The sequence below is a fragment of the Alligator mississippiensis genome, chromosome 2 (genome assembly GCF_030867095.1).
Source record: "Alligator mississippiensis isolate rAllMis1 chromosome 2, rAllMis1, whole genome shotgun sequence".
Lineage (NCBI taxonomy): Eukaryota > Metazoa > Chordata > Crocodylia > Alligatoridae > Alligator > Alligator mississippiensis.
In genome coordinates, this window is record NC_081825.1 from 39,736,207 (window position 1) to 39,749,835 (window position 13,629).

The window sequence follows — 13,629 nt, forward strand, 5'->3', positions numbered from 1 at the left end:
GCCGCTACCGGCCCAGGTGAGACCCGGCAGGCGACACCCACAAGAAGGGAAATGACGAGTAGGAGAGAAGGGCAGCGCGTGCCGGGGGGACCGTGACGCACAAGATCAACTCAGTGATGTCAAAGTCAAGCAGGGGCGGGGCGGATGCGGGGCAGGAGAGGCACCTCCCACGCAGGGGGAGGGCGTTGCCGTGACGCAAGTTCTTCCCGGCGTGCCCCGCGCCCCGCGGAAGCGGGTACTTCCGGCGGCGATGGCGCGAGTTTCCCGCGCGCTGCTCATCTTCGGCAGTTTCGTGGCCGCAGTGGGGGCGGTGGTTTACCCCATCTACGTCCTGCCGCTGCAGCAGATAGAGCGCTACAGTGAGTGGCCCCGCGGGCTCCGCCCTGCCAGCGCGGTGCAGCGGGACGCCTCGCCCCGCCCCGCCCGTCGCTTCCTCGGGGCCACTGGCCCCTTTCCGTGCGGGCCGGGGCAAGGGGGCGCTGGCGGCTCCCGGCTCTAGTCGGAGAGGGCGAGTCCCTGCCTGAGGACACGGCTGCGCCCCTTTTTGTCGCGTCCCTGGTGGGCACGGTGGGTGGCATCGAAGGGGAGGCCAGGGGGTAGAGGGACGTGCAACTCTTGGCTGTGCCTCCGAGCCTGTTCTGCAAAGCACCACACTTCTAGCTAGAGAGAGTGGTCACCCACAACTGGAAAAATAATGTAACTGGTAGTCGGCTTTTTTTGGCCAGAAACATCCCCAATAAACGCCGCATGCACACGTGCAGCCGCAGCTGGCACATGCAGCAGCTAAGAAAGTAGCCTGGCAGTTTGGAGAGCAGTGTCTTGCCCTGCCAATAAGTCTGCTGGGAAGGGGCATGAGGGTGCAGATGGAGGCCAGGGTGGTGAGGGAGGGAGTGGGGCAGTGAACGGGATCCTGGGGCTGGGAGCAGGGTGGAGTCACTGGAGTCACAGGTGGCTCGTCCATGGAGGCATGTGTCCCCTTCCCCCGCCCCCGATTTGTGCATGGGGCAAGGGTGGGCTGCCCACTGCTGGCCCAGGACGTGCCAGCCTCTTATTAGCAGGGGGCTGGACAGTCTCCACTGCACAGGCAGGTGGTGGTGCTGGGAAGGCTGGCTATGGGGGGGCTATGGAAACTATTGGGGTGATTAGAGCCCCCAAAGCCCCTCCCCTAGCACCGCCCCTGCTCTGGGCACTCTGCTGCCTTTCACTCAGGAGCCCCCTGCTGTGGGGTGGGCAGGGACTTGTGGCCAGAGGGGCCCCTGAGGGAAAAGGCAGTAGAGTGGAGTGCCTTAAGCAAGGGTGGTGCTGGGGGTGCGCTCTAGCAATCACAAAATTCCCCATAGCCTCCCCACTCCCCCACCCCATAGCCAACCCTCCCAGCACTGCCACCTTCCCCCATGCATCTGAGTCTGCCCTTCTCCCGCCCAAGCATAGCCCCATCCCAGTCCCCCTGCTGGGAAGAGGCTGGTGCTGCCCCTGGCCATGAGCACGCAGCAGACAGTCCACCCTCACCCGCGCACAAGTCTGGGGGGGAATATGTCCCCCATGCATCTCCCAGGGGCACTAGCTGTGGTGGGGAGCCACTCTCCCTCCCTACCTCCCCTTGCCCCCAGACGACTTGCCTGCGACTCCATCCAGCTCCTGGCCCTGGGGTCCCATTCACCGCCCTGGCTGGGCAGTTCCTGCTCCTGCCCCATTCCTTCCCTCACCATGGGGGCCTCGATCTGCCCCCCCATGTTCCTTCCCTCCCCTGGGAGGGGAATCTAGCTGTCCCTGCAGTCAGGTTCCCATAGCAACGGCCAGGGCACTCTGCCAGTGCTCCCTGTTTTCAGAATGGGAAGGGGAACGGCAATGGGGAGAGCTCATTCTCGGGGCTCCCTGCTGGTGCTGAAGGGTGAGGTGGGTGAATTGGGCCCCCCCATCTCTGGCGGGGGGGCTCCAATATTCCTGCCCCACCTCCCGGGGTCAACCCCCCCCCCCCCCCCCAGACTGAACTCCTTTTCCCTTTCCTTCCTCCCATTCTGAAAGCAGCGACGGGCTGGGAGCTCCACAGACACAGGTTACAGAAGGCGCTATATTTTGAAATATCTTTATTTGATACTTCATGTAACGAAGGGTCAGATTTCACCAGATTGGCCATTTTTAAGCTGTCTGCAGCCGAGCAGTTGTTTGGTCACAGCTATAGACTGCTTTCTGTGGCGAGATTGGATGAAAATTGTCACTTCTGTCTGCATCTTCAATTATGTTTGTATATTTATATGTTTGTATATTTATTTACTTCACAGCATAACTTTTGGATGCCCATGAGTTGACTGTATTTTGAGACATGTTTGGAGATCTATGTGTATATCACACTTCAGGTGTCAGGAAATAAAAAAGACACTATTTATTTATTTACCTATATGTATAAATAAAATGTGTATTTATTTTTACTTCAGCATGATTGTGAAGTAACATGCTTCCGACACCTCAAGTTGGATATATTTGGCGACTGTGTTGTTTTTTTTTTCTTTCTCTCTCTCTCTCCCCCCCCAGGTATACCCAACTTTATAGCATGATTTTTGGACACCTTAAAGTATTGTGCTTCAGACACCTGAAGTTGGATATATTTGGATATCATGTATATCATGGGTTCCCAAACTGGTACGTGTACTCCTGGGAGTACGTGACATCTTTAGGGGGTACACTGGAGAAATTGCGTAACAGTGGATTTTAATGTCCATTATAATAATTGTCATTAAGGGGTTAAAATATAAAATGTATGGTAGTAGGGGCATGGGGGCAGCTGATTAAATCTGGAAGGGGTACACAATAAGAAAAAGTTTGGGAACCTCTCATATGTATAATGGATAATCTCCAATTATATCCGACTTTTGGGTGTCCAAAACATGTTACTTCACAACCATGCTGAAGTAAAAATAAATAAACTTTTAAAGATTTTGTGTGTGTAAAATCTCTATATATACATTTATTTATTTATTTATTTTAGCATTTAAAGAAGCACAAGAGCTTGTTACGCTCATGTGGCTTCCTTGCAGTTTGGTTATAAGAACCTGAAACTGACATTTGACATTCATTGCTGTGAGAGAGAAATTTTGTATCACTTTTGCTGGGCACAAAAGTATTCACTAGCACCTCATGCCTTAACCTTCATTTTTTGCTGGTTTTAATAGATGTTTGTTTAGCAACCATGAAAGTGAATGGTGATTCTTGTCTTTGCACTTATGCTTTTCCCAGAGCAAGAGCAGGCACAGAATCGAGCTGGTATTGTTCAAGAAGACATCCAGCCTCCAGGTATGTCTCTTTGTCCATGAGAATTCAAAGTGAGCATCTAAACATAATTGAAAAGATGGTGAAGTCTGCTAGTTTAGTTTTTCACTTATAAAAAAATTCTTGTAATAGTGATTTCATATCACATCCTACATCAGACTAGTTCTTGACATAAGAGCTCTACTGATTTAACTAAATTTGTTTTGCAACTGATTGAAGTAAATCAGTGCAGCTTTTTCACATGAAGGTTTCTCTCAAACAAGTTTCAGAGCAGCCGCTGTACAGGTTTCTTAGATTTAAATAGATGTCCAAGTGGAATAATTTCTGTTTAAAGACTCAGTCTTAAATGTGTAAAAAATATGGTTGCAGTCTCCTCTGAATAGTACCTACATAATTAAACAAGTAAGTAGAATTGAAGTACTGGACCATCTGTGACTTTTTTCAACCACATAAAATTTTTGTAAGTAATTGCTGTTTTAATTTCCAGCTAGCTTGCTATGTCTTTGAAAGATTCTTGCTGATGGATAAAATAATACCAAGAGCTAGGGGATGATTCGGATGTTGGCTACTAGCCATTCAGAGTTGGCTGCAATAATCCAAATATACTGAATTATAATAAAGGATCACTTACTTCCATTTCTGTGAAAGTCTCTAAGGGACTATGGAATCAGTTTAGGGAGGTTATATTACTTCTGTATTGGGCATTATAGAGACTGTTGCTACAGGCTTGTGCCAGCTCTTCAAAAAGGCTATTGAAAAAATGACTAGAGTATGGGACAAGAGCTTCAAGAGTTCTATGTGAGCTCAAGAAAACCTTTCTAAAAGATCCCTGCTCCTGGGTTTCTAGCATGCTGGGTACTCTGCAGGGGCTGCCCATTGTCTCCATGTCAGTTGCCAGGAATGGAATGAAATAGGGATGCAAATACTGATTAAATGAATATTCATTAACCTATTGTAATTAAAGTAATTTAAGCAATTAATCAATTGGGTGCATGGATGGGGGTGGGTGTGGCAGCACTGGCTTCCAGCCTGTGGCTCTGCAAAGTTGCGGGTAGTGGGGGATGAGACAGGTGGGCGCTGAGCCCTGGGCTGGCACCTGTCCTGCCCTACCATGGAGGAGGGGCTACACCCACCCCTCCAGGGCAGGGTAGGGAGCTGGGGGCCAAAGCAGCCCTGCCAGCAGGCAGCACAACCCAGAAAATGGGGGGAGGGAAGGAGGCAGCAGCCAGTGAGGGGCTGCAGCAGTGCAGGGAGGGGTGGGAGGAAGGAGGAGTTGTTTGCCTAGTGGGGTTCTGCTGCTTGCCTCTATTCTCCCCCCTGCACTGCTACAGCTGGCCCTGGGAAGCTGTGGGACATGCCAGGGACTGCAGCCTCTTGCTGGTGGCAGGGCCTATGCATTAATCTGGTCCTGGCTGGCAGCTGCTGCCCGGGGCTCCCTAGGCTGTGCTGCCTGTCTGGTGGGGCTGTGCTGCCTGACACAGCTCAGGAAGTCCTGATGGGGCTGCAGCAGCCAGCCAGAAGCTTTACCAGCCAGCTGCAGTAACCCCTTTCCCTCCCTCTTCACCCCCTCCCACCCTTCCTCTGACTAACCAAGGTATCTAATAGCTAGGCTAAAGAAGCCTCTGGGAGCAAAGCTTCTTTATAACAAAGTCTGCTGGCATTGAGCTCCCTGCAGGCTGGCAGAGTTCCAGTCTTCAGGGAGCTGGGTGGAAGTGGAAGGAAGGCGGTGAGACAGGGGGCACCACATGCACGTACAGCATATGCACGTGCCCCCAGGCAGGCTCAAAGCAGCTCTGGCAAGTAAGTGGGGGTGGAAGTGGGGGATTAAGGTCTCTGTAGGGAGGGAGCTGGGCAGGGGCTGGGGCTGTTGCCCAGCTCGGGGGGTGCTTGGGGCCCAGGGCTGCTGTGTGCAGCTGCAGGACCCCAGCAAGGAGCATGACGGAGCCTTGGGTGGCTCATCGGGGGAGGGCTGACTCCCCGCTGCTGTGCACACTTCCAAGGGGCAGCAGGTACCCATGCCCCCCACATCTGTAAGCGGGGCAGGGACAGGCTGCAAGCTCTGGCGCCACTGCCCTTACTGCAGCTTGGCATTAGGGAGGTGTGTTGCCAGGGCAGTGCTGAGCTTGCAGTGGTGCACAGATCGTCACGTGGCCCTGCTGTGCCTGTTGGTCATGCTTGTTGGGCTGCAGAGGCTCAGGGGAAGGGAAGTGGGGTGGCAGGGAACAGCGGGGCCACACAATGAACCTACTCACCTCACGCTGCCCTGGTGTCACGCTTCCTGTGTACAGGACAGCTGCGTGGGGCTGTGCCCCTCAAAGAGCAGTAGGGCAACCGGCTGCCATTCCCTGCCAAAGGTGCTCGCCCCGGCTGCCTTGGCGACGCGCACCCTATGTGTGCCACTGCATGCAGCATGGAGCTCACAGCCTTTCTGCGCGGACTTGGGGCAGGGAAGCAGGGCAGAGCGAGGAGCAGTGAGCAGCTGCCATTCCCTGCCACTCTGCTTCCCTCCCCCAGGTGCCTCTGCAACTCAGCTGGGATGATTGTGTCTACCGGGCTGTAGAGGCAACCAGGGGTGGGAAGCAGAGTGGCAGGGAATGGCAGCTGTTCACCCGGCTGCTCTTTGAGGGGCGCAGCCCCATGCTGCAGCCCTCACTGCAGCCCTGTGTGCAGAAGGTGTTTCGCCAGGGCAGCGCGGGGCTAGCAGCAGCGAGAAGATCCTTGTGCGACTCCTCCACTCCCTGCAGCGCCTCAGGAAACAGCGCTGCAGGGAACTTTTCTGCAAGGCAGTTTTCTGCACAGCTCTTCCACTCCCTGCAACGCTGGGTTGCGGGAGAGGGAAGCTGGGAGGCAGCTGTTCTCTGCAGGGAGTTCCTGCGGTGTTGTTCTCTGAGGTGCTGCAGGGAGCGGAGGAGCCACATGGAGATCTTGGAGATCTTCTTGCTGCCACTTGCCCTGCACAGCCCTGGTGAAGCACCTCCTGCACACAGGGGTTCAATGCAGGCAGCAGCGCAGGGCTGCACCCCCCAAAGTGGGGGGGAAGGGAGCAGGGGTCGGCAGCTTGCAGCAGCAAGATCCCCGCTATCCCCAGCCACACTGGGTCATGCCCACTGGGTGGCGGAGGACCTGGGGGAGGGAAGCAGGGCAGGAGCCTTCAGCCTGTGTCTGCTCCCCATACACATCTGGAGGGCATGGGTCTTCCCTGCTCCCGGGAGCACGTGTGGTGGTGGGGAGCTGCCCTGCCCAAGGCCACAGCAGGGGGCTGTGACTCGGGTCCATAGCCCTGGCAGCTGGGGGCCCCCTCCAGCAGGGCTAGGGGTTGAGGAGAACCAGCAAGGCTAGAGGGGCTCTGGGAGGCTTTTAATTGAGTATTTAATTATATTTTCTTACTATACCCCCATCCCCCTGCACCTCCTATGTTATTTCTACCTCTGATAACAAAGTGATGTCATGGAATGCATCTACTTCATTAACCAAGGTATTACTGTATTAATCACCCCTCCCTTCTCCCCCATTCCCTTCCTCCTCACACCTCTCTCCTTCCCTCCTTCCAGTTCCTGCTGTGGCACCTCAGGGCTTCCCTGAGGTGTGAGCATATGATGTACAAATACTATACTTGTGTAATTTACTGGCATGTGGGTCCACAGTTCTTAACAATTTCATTCCAGGGTATTTGTTTGCTCCATGCAAAGAAGCTGACTAGTCCACCACCTAGTGATAAGCCACTGTAATAGTGCCCATCTCCAGAGAAGTGGTCGTATTCCCACTCCTACTAACAGCATAACTTATTTTCATGTACAGAATCATGTAAGTTGCATTGGTGTAAATGTGCTGTGCGTCTACACCCTCAATATCTTTCTAAAAGATGGGCAGTAGCTCAAATAAGTTACAGTCTTGATGCTGAAATTACTGGATTTTTTTTGGCATTTGTTGTGCAAGAAGTCATGCTATGAGTTTCTGAGAGCCATTCTCTTATTTTGTAGGGTTAAAAGTATGGTCTGATCCATTTGGAAGGAAATAACAGTGCTGCCTGTGTATGTTACAAGATGTAACTGAGGATGGACATCTTCAAAGCAGCTCTTCTCTCTGATGCTAGCGGATGAGTTGTGCAGGTGCTCTTAGAAGAGAAGTTTTCTTAATATTGGGGCTGAGTGATGTTATCTGCTTATATAGAGAGCATAAGTGCTATTGATTGGGGTTTGGTTTTGTTTTGTTTTTCTGCCTCTACTGCTCCAGTATTAATTTTGACAAAGTTCCTGGAACAAAATGCTCTAACTGTAAAGGCTAAGTGAACAGTGTTTAAAGCTGAAACATGCTTTCATTGTAAGGAAGGGAAAAGATTTTGTTGGTGTGATTTATGTCTCACCATGTATAGATTAAGTATGATTGGGACAAGTTATGCAGACCACCGTTGAGTTTACTCCATTGTTTGATTATTTCTTTTTGTAATTTTGTACATATTCTATTGTAATAAAATTAAAGATAGTATATGTAGGTTGAGTGAAGAGTACAGAAAAAATACAATAAATGTACATCTATTAAATTATATAAAAATCATGTTTTTATTTGAATTGTGTGTATTTATTAGTTTAATTATTTTAAACATAGGAAAACTGAATGTCACCGGGGTTAAACTTTCTCAATTATTTTTAAAGCATACATTTCTGGTAAGAGTAACTGGCTCCTGGAACAATTTAAAGGATGTGGTAGATTCCTGCTTACTGAATTTTTAGATCCAGTCACATGTTTTAAGCTGGGTTCTAGATCAGCTGCACATTATTAGGCTTGATACAGTTATTATTGCAGGCTTTAATCCAGTACTTTACACAAGCAGTCATAAAGGTCCCTTTTGTCTTCACAACCCTTTAATCTAGAAGTGGGTATATCAATCATTACTGTAGCAACTTTCTTGCTAATGAAGAATAGATAAGGTTGCTTTTAAGGAGTAATACATTATAATGATTTTATGCTTCTTATTTAGACTGTTTATTCCAATCAGGACTTGTGCTATAGTTCCCAATTTAATTGAAAGATCTATGTATAACAGGTCAATATTTTCCTCATATTAAGTCATTTGTAACATGCGATAGGATGGATTAAGTCAGTGATGGCCAATCCTTTTGGCAGTGTTGCAAAGGTTAAGCACCCCACTGCTCCCCACACTGATTCCTGCCCCCAGAAGTGTACCTGACAGAGTGTGCACCCTGGGGCACCAGAATGGAGGGGTGGGGCAGTCAAGTCTCTGGTGGTACAGAACAGGACAGTGGCAGAATGCTGCCAAAAGGTGTCACCTCCAAGAGTCAGGTTAACCCCTCCCTGGCTCTGCAACCACTGTGGGTTTATATGGCAAGCAAGGATCCAAAAACCTTCATTTGGCAGCAGCTGCAGGGCCAGTAAAATCATACCTTGGTTTTTGGCAGTGATACTTCTTGCAGAAGCATTCTGCTGCCTCTCCATTTGACATGGCTGGAGGCTTGAACCCCCTATCTCCTCCTCTTACTGACTGTTGGGAGCTTGTGGTGCCCCACACAGTGGCTGCTTATGACATGGGCTGGGAGACATCCCTGTTTCATTGTTTTTCATCTCTTGGACTACGAAAAAGAAAAAATAAAAGCATTTGTAAACATTTTAAAGAGGTTTGAAAAAACACTTCTATGCATTAGTCCTGAGTGGCATCTTTGAGGGAGTCTCAGGGCTAAGGGTTTCCATGTCCCTTATCAGCTGTGATTAACTGTATTATTTAATTGTCACAGCTGTAATGGGTGTCATTATCTTGTGACACCCTCAGTTAAGGCACCTTTGTGAGGCTGCTTCACTTTTCAGTAATGAATTTTCCATGTACCCGGGGGAAAGCATCTGGGCTCACACTTTGCATGGGACAGAACAAGCAGGGTCCTGCCTGCCTGACAGGATACTGCCTTCAGCACCATATGCCTTATACTACACCTAGGGATGGAGCAGTATGCTGGCATCTGCAGGACCTTGTGAGGTGGCATCTTCAGAGACATGGCAAACCCAAGACACTGACAGGATGACTTGCACCCTGGGGCAACTGGGTCAGAGGCTGCCTGAGAGAGGTGCCATTGGGGTCCCCTGGAGCAGCCTGCTCTCCCCTCACTGGGCAGCCCCTTTAGTGGGAATCAATGGAGTTTCCCCCAGGAGCATCCTCGGGACCCAGCTGGATGGCACTCTTGGGGTCTGGGGCAGTGGGATGAGATGTCCTTGAGCTGCTTTTGCAGCAGTGTCATCCTGTGGGATCTTAATGTCATGGTAGGGTGGGGCAGTGATACTGGAACCCTGGGTTTGGGTTTAACTGGGCGTATCTGAGATGGAGGGCTCTGAGAGATGAAATGGGCACATGGTGTTGCATGGGAGGTGCCCAGTTGTGTTTCTGGGGCCATCAAGCATGGAGGGCTTGGCGAGGAGCAGTGATGGGACTGGTTTCACTCTGGGTTCTCCCCTCTTAGAGCTTGCTGCAGGAAATGCAGGTCTTGGTCTGGGACTGTCAGGCAGAGGTATAAATAAGTTTGAACTGTGGGCCAAATCTCCTTGTCCTCTGAGGGGTGTGTGTGGGGTGCCGAGTGGGAAGAGGGAAGGACAGTGTTCAGTCCTGCCTGTCCTAGAGAGAAAAATTCCTAAGCTGCTGCTTTTCTGTACCTAGCTCCTATGGAGCAGCCATGTGCTAGCCTGTCCTTCTCAACCCCATGTGGGCCTGTGTGGGGCTGATCATAGATTTCATAGACATTAGGGCTGGAAGGGACCTCGGAAGATCATCGAGTCCAGCCCCCTGCCCGAAGGCAGGAAGTCAGCTGGGGTCATAGGATGCCAGCAAGATAAGCATCCAATTTTTTCTTGAAGGTGTTCAATGTAGGTGCTTGAACCACCTCCGATAGCAGGCTATTCCAGACCTTGGGGGCTCGGACAGTAAAGAAATTCTTCCTTACGTCCAACTTGAAACCGTCTTGCAGTAGTTTTTAACTGTTCAACCTCGTCATCCCTTGGGGCACTCTGGTAAACAAACGTTCCCCCAGATACTGGTGGTCACCCCTGATAAATTTATAGGTGGCCATCAGATCACCCCTGAGCCTGCGCTTTTCTAGGCTAAAGAGCCCCATAGCTCTCAGCCTGTCGTCGTAAAGGTCTGTTTTCCTGACCTCTGATCATGCGTGTGGCTCTTCTCTGGACTCTCTCAAGCTTCTCCAGATCTTTTTTGAATTGTGGGGCCCAAAACTGGACGCAGTACTCCAGCTGTGGCCTCACCGAGGCCTAGTACAAGGAGAGAATGACATCCCGGGATTTGCTTGAGAAGCACCTATGGATGCAAGCCAGCGTTTTGGTCACTTCACTAGCCACAGCATCACATTGAAGGCTCATGTTCATCTTGTGGTCAGTGATCACCCCTAAGTCTCTTTTCTTCCATACTGCTAGCCAGCGTAACACTGCTGAGCCTATAAAGATGCTGCACGTTTTTCCTCCCAAGGTGGAGAACCCTGCATTTTTCACTGTTAAACACCATCAGGTTCTTGTCCGCCCATTTCCTGAGCCTGTCCAGGTCAGCCTGGATTGCCGTCCTGTCTTCAGGTGTGGATGCTTTACACCGAAGTTTGGTGTCATCGGTGAACTTGGCCAGTCCACTTCTGACTCTAATGTCCACATCATTAATGAAGATGTTGAACAATATGGGTCCAAGGACAGAGCCTTGGGGGACCCCACTGGTCACAGGACACCATGATGATTGACTTCTGTCAATTACCACCCTCTGGGTCCGACCACGGAGACAGTTTCCCAGCCAGTGGATTGTGGTGGACAATTGGCCAGTTTTGCCAAGAGGTGATCATGGGATACCAGATCGAAGGCTTTTTTGAAGTCAAGATATATGACATCAATCTCTTCTCCCTTGTCCAGGTGATAGGTCACCTGGTCATAGAAGGAAATGAGATTTGTCAAGCAAGACCTACCCACAACAAACCCGTGCTGACTATCCCTTAGGATGTTGGTGTTGGCCAGTCCATTAAGGATGGCCTCTTTAATAAACTTTTCTAAGACCTTCCCTGGGATAGAGGTCAGGCTGATGGGCCTACAGTTTGCCGGATCCATGTTTCTCCCTTTCTTGAAGATGGGCACCACGTTGGCCTTCTTCCAGTCTTCGGGCACTACACCAGAGCGCCAGGAGTTCTTTCCTTCCTTTTCCCCTCCCTCCAACTAGGCAGCAGGGGACGCTTCCCTCTACCCCATCACTCCAGCCAGGTGACACCGAGCTGTTCCATTTTCCAAATCTCCAGCCAGCCAGCATGAGGCTTGGCTGGGCAGTGTGGGCTTGTCTTATCTTCCCTATTGTACCCACTGTCCTTGGAACACCATGGGGTTGCTTTTAGCCAGACCAAGTAGAGCAGCCAAGCAGGTGAGTAGGGTGCAGTGGGCAGGATGGGCTCCATCACCCAGGCCCCTGCTGTACTCCCTGATGGAGTAGCACAGACTCAGCAAGCTGGCCCTGTCCCCACCCTGCCCTGTCCCCTCTTCTCTTAACTCCCAGCCCTTGTGTGTCGCACACTGTGGCTACATGTGCCAATTGTAGCATATATGCTATGGATTTGCCACCCAGGACAGAAACACCCAACCTTTTTGACAGACATACTGCAAATTGGCTCCAAACTCCAATAGCCTTTCCCTTCCTGATATGCTTCTCTGCCTTGTGCTTCCTGCCCTGTCTGCTGCCATGATGCTTGTCTGCATGCCTGGGCCTCTTGTGGCACTCATGCTGCAAGTTGGCCACCCCTGCACCAAACACTGAATGCTTAGTTTGCACTAAAACCTAAACTTCTAAAGAGAGATGAACAAAGCAATGGCTTCTAGTGAGTCAAACAGAATACAAAGGTAGGCAACAAGGCCTATACGTCATGATATTTGTAAAATTCCCCCCATGTTAATGGGATTATTCACCTCAGGAAGATAAGTGAGATTGCCTGCTGGGTTAGGTATATTAATTTGTTCCTTTGTTTAAAAACCCAGCAGGCAATCTTGATGTTTCTGTTCTACATCAAAATTAAACCATGTGGCTTTTTCCTTTTTGCACTCTAGCAATAATTAACTACCATTTTTCCCAGAATTGTGTATGGGCTTACTGACCTCAGTGATGTCCGTGTGCTGTCGCAGATGTAAACAAAGAGCGGTGTTGACTGCTTTTACCCTACCGTACAGCCCAATTACATGTTTGCTAAATGGAGGTCACATTGGACAGGGAGGAAAATATTTTCCACCTTTCTGAGAAAATGCCCTTCAGTTCTATGTTGTACACGTGAAGTAAAGCATCACTTGAAGTATAAATCATGCTAATGTTCAGCATTGGAATGTAATATCCATAGGGTAGATATGTCTGTGGTAGAAATTAAACAATTTTAAAATTTCCCATGGATTTAGATGATGATTTGTGTTTTGGGCAGATATGTTCTTCTAAAAAGGTTCAAATAGAACATTCTGATATCAAAATGCTTTTTTTACGATTTCAAAATGAATTTTCAAAAGAGTTAAAAGCAAACAATTTGCAGAATTTTCCAACCCACGGTTTCCAATGGAAAACTTTTCTACCCAAGAATTTTCAGTTGTCTTCAGCTAGAACTATTACATGAAAGCAAAGATTCAACCTCATGTGAATGTGAGCAAGGTTGGACATATGCGTAAAGCAGAACAGATCAAGCTGAAAAGTCTGGTATCTGCTCTTATTCAGTGTAATAGGGGATATCAGAGTCTGTACAGTACTCTCATTTGTTCCTTCTCTTCTTTTTAGTAAAAGTCAAGTCAGTCCTGAGGCCTGTGAAACTGTTGGGGCACCCTAGATACAGGTTTTGTATTGATGTAATTGCATAGTGGCAATTCAGTTCAGACAGTCATTCCTAGAAGTGAGTGAGGCAATAAATACTTATCAGAGTACTGATAAAGATGTTACACCCACAACTGACAGACTGCTACTTTCATGTCGTATACTTAAACAAGCAATCTAATGCAGTACTATTTTAATGACATTTTATTGAACTTAGCCACGCTAACTTTTTTCATGCAAGCAGCTTTTAAAAATGATAATGCAGACCTACTCCTATTTTATTCACTGGTCCAGGGTTTCACTCAAATTGTTGATACCTGCTTATTTTTGCTTGTTTTAATTGCCTCGCATACTGATTCCAGAGTCGGAGGGGGTGAGAATATTTTGGTTGATGTACAAATATTGCTATTTCCACTTATGAATAATTTTGTCTCAAATTCAGAAAAAAGTCACTTTTTAGAGTCATGCTCAAACCATCAGCAAAAACCAGAGGAACCTTCCTGAGGCTGTCTATGTCCAAGCCACCATTTTGTAATTTCAACTTGGAC

At 49.3% G+C, this 13,629-nt stretch overlaps 1 protein-coding gene across 1 annotated transcript; it reads left to right on the forward strand.

Moving 5' to 3' along the window:
* The first annotated feature begins 202 nt into the window (after positions 1 to 202).
* SMIM20 (small integral membrane protein 20) lies at positions 203 to 7,821 on the forward strand. The gene is made up of 3 exons (XM_006260433.4): positions 203 to 359; positions 3,235 to 3,291; positions 7,248 to 7,821. The coding sequence occupies exons 1-3, from the start codon at positions 251 to 253 to the stop codon at positions 7,283 to 7,285; spliced, it is 204 nt and encodes a 67-aa protein (XP_006260495.1). The 5' UTR covers positions 203 to 250; the 3' UTR covers positions 7,286 to 7,821.
* The last annotated feature ends 5,808 nt before the right edge of the window (positions 7,822 to 13,629 follow it).

Coding starts and splice junctions, on each gene's coding strand:
- SMIM20 (XM_006260433.4), top strand. CDS start 251: ATGGCGCGAGTTTCCCGCGCGCTGCTCATCTTCGGCAGTTTCGTGGCC. Junction 360..3,234: donor GCAGCAGATAGAGCGCTACA/GTGAGTGGCCCC, acceptor TGCTTTTCCCAG/AGCAAGAGCAGGCACAGAAT. Junction 3,292..7,247: donor AGAAGACATCCAGCCTCCAG/GTATGTCTCTTT, acceptor CTTATTTTGTAG/GGTTAAAAGTATGGTCTGAT.